Source organism: Empidonax traillii, unplaced genomic scaffold, assembly GCF_003031625.1.
Source record: "Empidonax traillii isolate 1590-97213 ecotype Southwest subspecies unplaced genomic scaffold, ASM303162v1 scaffold706:size701851, whole genome shotgun sequence".
NCBI classification, from domain to species: Eukaryota; Metazoa; Chordata; class Aves; order Passeriformes; family Tyrannidae; genus Empidonax; species Empidonax traillii.
The window spans coordinates 73,404-78,163 of NW_020955899.1; the positions used below are offsets into that span (position 1 = coordinate 73,404).

Genomic DNA, 4,760 nt, shown 5'->3' on the forward strand with positions numbered 1-4,760 from the left:
TATTGGTGGTTCCCTAGCCTGAATATCAATTGAATATCAATTTACTAGACTTCATGTTTGGAATTAATTATTTTTTCCACACACAAAATTAATGATTCAATGGTTTTATATATGAGTTAATTTTGCCTACAAAGTCACTCCTATTCTGATTCAAACACCTACAAAGTCTTGAAGACTAGAAGCAAGAGTTTATAGCAGAGCAGAACTACTGCTTTTCATGCCTTTGAAGTATGGATCACACAGTAAATTCCTCATGAGGGTCCCAAGAGAGAAATACTTTTTCTAATGTCCGTATCTTGAATTTTTTGTTACCATTATCAATGACTCATGAACTGTTTCGGGGTTTTATAGCCAAAAATCAGAAACATAGATAATTATTTATTTTTCAGGAGAAAATATAACTAGATATTTGACAGTCGTACTCAAGGGTGAGGTATGATATCACTTTTCATCCCATGGGTCTGCTGTGGACCATGTGGAAGAAGAGAGTACCTGAGGAAAGACGTGGAAGATGCAAGCTGCTGCAGAATGTAGGAGTACTGAACAGTGTTTTGTTTCTTCTTTTCAGTCAGCAATTTTTTCCGGTGAGAATGAAAGAACTGAGGATGATTGACTCTTTTGCGGGAACCTCTCATCCAGTTCTGAAGCACAGTCACACCAATGCCTTAAATGATACAAAAAGCACCTCTTGTCTTGTGCTCACTTATAGCATTGCACCAACATTTACATGGTTTTCATCTGTCAGTTCAAGTAACATACAGCTTTTCTGATAATGCTAACTAAAATACTTTTTATGAAATCTGAATAACTTTAAGAACCATTTTTTCACGACTAGCAGCAGATTTTTCAGCTCACAGCTCTTTTTCCCCCAGCACTTGCTGTACTCTAAGATCTGTTCAAATCCATTTTCAGTTACATCACTGCTGTTGATGATGATAAATGCTCAGAGAGTCCAGGAAAGTTTGTGTGTTTTGTCCACTTTGATTTATTCTACCTAATTTAGGCTCTTGATATGCCTAATTTGTAGCTTAGATTTTCTGTGGTCAACAGAAAGAATATCTAGACAATAAATTTAGCAAAAAGGACACGCAATTAGATCAGATCAATTTATAGCAAAGATTTCACACCCTACAAACCAACCTGGAAAAACCAATAATATTATTTAAGATACTTTTTAACCTAAAACTTCAAGGAAGTGGTCTGTCATTATAGACAGAAATAAATTTTAACATGAAGACTTACTTTTAACCATCGCTTAACCCATGATCACGGCAAAGGAGTTTCCATGTTCCTATATCTCCTCTATTCAGTTAGTTATTTGCTTTCTCCTTAGCTCAAAGTGATGGATTTCTGGGAATCAGGTATCAAAGTTTGCTATTCTTTGGCTAAAGAAAAGACAATAGAAAGTCCAGCAATAATATAAAACCTCTCAAACAAGAACACATTAATCACACCAAATTCTTTCTTTCCCCCTTTTTCATTCATTTTTCAAATATGGGCTACTCTTGTGATTTATGCTTTATGCTATCATCAATATCCAAATTTATAATTAATGAAAGCCTGCTCTGTTTTATAAATCCCTTCTGAGAAATATAAATTAATGTTACAAAAAATAATAGGATTTTAAGGAGAAGTAATGAACACATGGAAGTATAAATAAACAAACAAACCTTTGTTTTAAGATATATGTCCAGCACTTTTAAACATCAACAGTTCATTTCAGTTCAAATCAATGTAAATTCCTGCACCATCTGCCCTACTCAATGATCACTGAATTTTTTTTTATTTTTTTTTTATAACCAGTAATCCTTTTTTGTTGTTGTTCTTTTGGTCATCAACAAAGGAATGCACACATTACCAAAAAATAAAAAAAGAAATTTTTATATCAAAGCCCATACTCATCTGGCAATACTTTAAGGAGAATTTTAAAATCAGGGAACAAACATTTTAAGCGCTCTGAAGTACAGAGGAAACTGCCATAGAAGCATTGCCTAATTGCATTTCATGTTTTTGGTTCTTAATTCAGTATATTTATTCTCCCAAGAATATTCTTTTGTCAAGGGGGAACACCTTTGCCATGTGGTGCTGCAGAACTGATAGGGTTATTTTTGCAGATTTAACACGTACAAAATACAATTAGTATCCGAACTGATAATGCCATATAAGCAGTGATGCAGAGCAAATCCAAACACATGAAAAATATCAAATAGGACAAGCTGTGCTCCTGTCTTTCTTGCACCAGATTGCTATACCTATGTAGTCCTCACACCAGTGTTTTGAAAATGAGGTTTTCACAACTTCTTCATGCTAAAAAAAGAAGTTTCAGTGCAAAAGCTGGGGGCTATCTACTCTCTTGAACTTTACATTAACATGAGACATAGTGTGTCCTGGGAAAAACTACTGAGACCTCTTGAGCTACTTACAGTTTTGCTCCCATCTGTCTAGAACAAGAATTTCACTACTTCAGTTGCATTTCCACATCTGCTACTGTCCCCCTATGTAAGCTTGATCAAGTCACTTTTCCTTTCTGATGATTTTCATGTTGGATCCTGCACTATCTGGTTAATAGCATCTTCCAGGACATGGGGTCTCTCTCACTACCTGTTCATGCAGTCCTTAATACTGTGTAGTTCTCATCACCGTAGGGTCAAGTTTGGAAAGATGCATCACAAAGGAAATTAGAGGAATCTGATTGCCCAAGAGACAATAAGCATTGGAGGTTCAATACTAGTGTGTGAATAAATGGTTGTTGATTCTTTTCTTCTTTTCAAGAAAGATGTGACAAGGTGTTATTTCAGGTATCAATAGATTTGGTCAAGCATTCAGATAGCAAAATACCTAAGTTAATCACACTTATTTCAGCAAATGGTGACTGCAGCTAGTATTGTAGACTGACACATAATTAATCTAAGAATTGAAGCAACAGCATTTTAATATGAGATAATGCAGGCACACACACACGTGCACGCACAAAAAGACGTTTACTTGAATTTTTACAATTGAAAGAATGGACTTTGAGATGGTCCTCAATCAAAGCTAACAGAGCCACTTTGCTCAAGTGAAAACAGGACCTCAAATGTACATTTTTGCAACCAGATATTTTTAGGGTTTTTTTTATGGTACTCCTGGTGCAATTATAAAAGGTCAGCATTGTACTCATTGGCCTTATTTTCCTATGAGCCCCTTGTTTTTTTCAGTTCTCCATTTTCTGGGATACATTCAAAAAAGTGCTGTATTGTCTGTAGCCTTTTTCTCAAAGGACAAATTATCCAGATATAATATGAATAACCTACTAAGAAATAACCAACTTCACATAAAAGGTCAAAACATGCAATAAATGCAAGTAGGTCTCGGTATAAATAACAGTAAGCTGAATATAGATCTTTGAAAAGCACATTAGTAACATCTCCTGTTAGGGAAAGCAAGGCCCCATGAGAATTACCTTACTTGTGTAGGTCACCTATATACATTAAAAAGAAACAATACTGCTTTTCTCATTATGCCCTGCAAATACTTGGTCCCCAAGGAAAGAGACTGTCAAAATTCCCAGCTCTGCATTATAACCTCTTTGAGATTATGATAAACTTAGCGCATATATCAGAAATAAGAATTAAGAACCACCAAAGATAATTTAGGAAATTTATGTCTGAAAAGGAAGGGCTCAAACATACTATTAGAATTTCATTTACCAGAAATCTGTTCATATCCAAGAACTAAAAATGAATCCATTTCTTCATTTTCTTCAGATAAGATTTTTCTGACAGTGGAAAGATTTCCTTCATTGTTTTGTCATTGCCTATTCATTGCACTGATAAGAAATCTTGTGGCTCTGAGCTGCACTGGGAAGGGCATGTTGCTCACATCACTTTTTAACTGATGTGGCCAGAGTTTTCCAGAATAAAAGTAGATATTCTGGTGACCTATCAGAGGATAAGCTTCCCTTGAACATTCTCCTTCAGTGATGAGCTCTCCCTGCCCAAGTTCACTCTCTGTAAAGGTGCTCTTCTGCTCTTCTGCCCTTTAAAGGGCCTGATGATCAGAAAAAGGCATAAACGGTAAAAAGACTCTCCACAAGATAACAAGTACAAACATCTGGAAGCATGAGCTTGCTAGGTGCCTATATTAAACCTTCATTTGGTTGCTTGTTGTCAGGTTGGATACTGGAAGGACATGGAGAAGGAAGAAGCAGCAGAAAAGGTCAAAACGGAGGGAAATGAGTCATCCATCCTCCTGACAGGATTAGAAGGAAACACGTTATATCACCTAACAGTGAGGGCGTACAATGCTGCAGGGTATGGACCACCTAGCACTGCTGTGCATGCAACAACCAAGAAATCCCGTGAGTAATCTCAGTATCTTTGCTACAAGGGAGAAGTCAGAGAGCAACCTCTACCCTCTTGTATTTTCACTTAATATGAGTGTATAATAATCAGGAATCATGTATAGATTTGATTCATGGCTTTGCTTTGATATTTAGACATGAATTCATATGACTTTGCATTCAAAACAAGAGTTATTTTCCTAGGAAAAAAAAAAAAAAGGATTTTTTACAAAGAAGGAAGAGAAAAGATTTCAGGTTCATAGGTTTTGTGGAATTTATGGCATGGGATGGGATGGGATGGGATGAATAAATACATAATAATTTATTAAATTACAATACTAGTGAAAAAAAAAATCTTAGAAATTTGATCCAGAGTTGTTGGAGCCTGCTAACATAACTAGTTTTAAATGTAATAAAAGACTTAAATACTTTTATTTTG

The 4,760-nt window shown here is 35.5% G+C and overlaps 1 protein-coding gene across 1 annotated transcript in view; it reads left to right on the forward strand.

The window, feature by feature from the left end:
- Positions 1 to 4,760, forward strand: part of CNTN5 (contactin 5) — a gene marked incomplete at its 5' end in the record, with an annotated part of 61,692 nt that overhangs the window by 52,461 nt on the left and 4,471 nt on the right. The window contains one exon of the mRNA XM_027900082.1: positions 4,153 to 4,339. Coding sequence (XP_027755883.1) covers positions 4,153 to 4,339 — 187 coding nt within the window. The remainder of the gene's footprint in view (positions 1 to 4,152; positions 4,340 to 4,760) is intronic.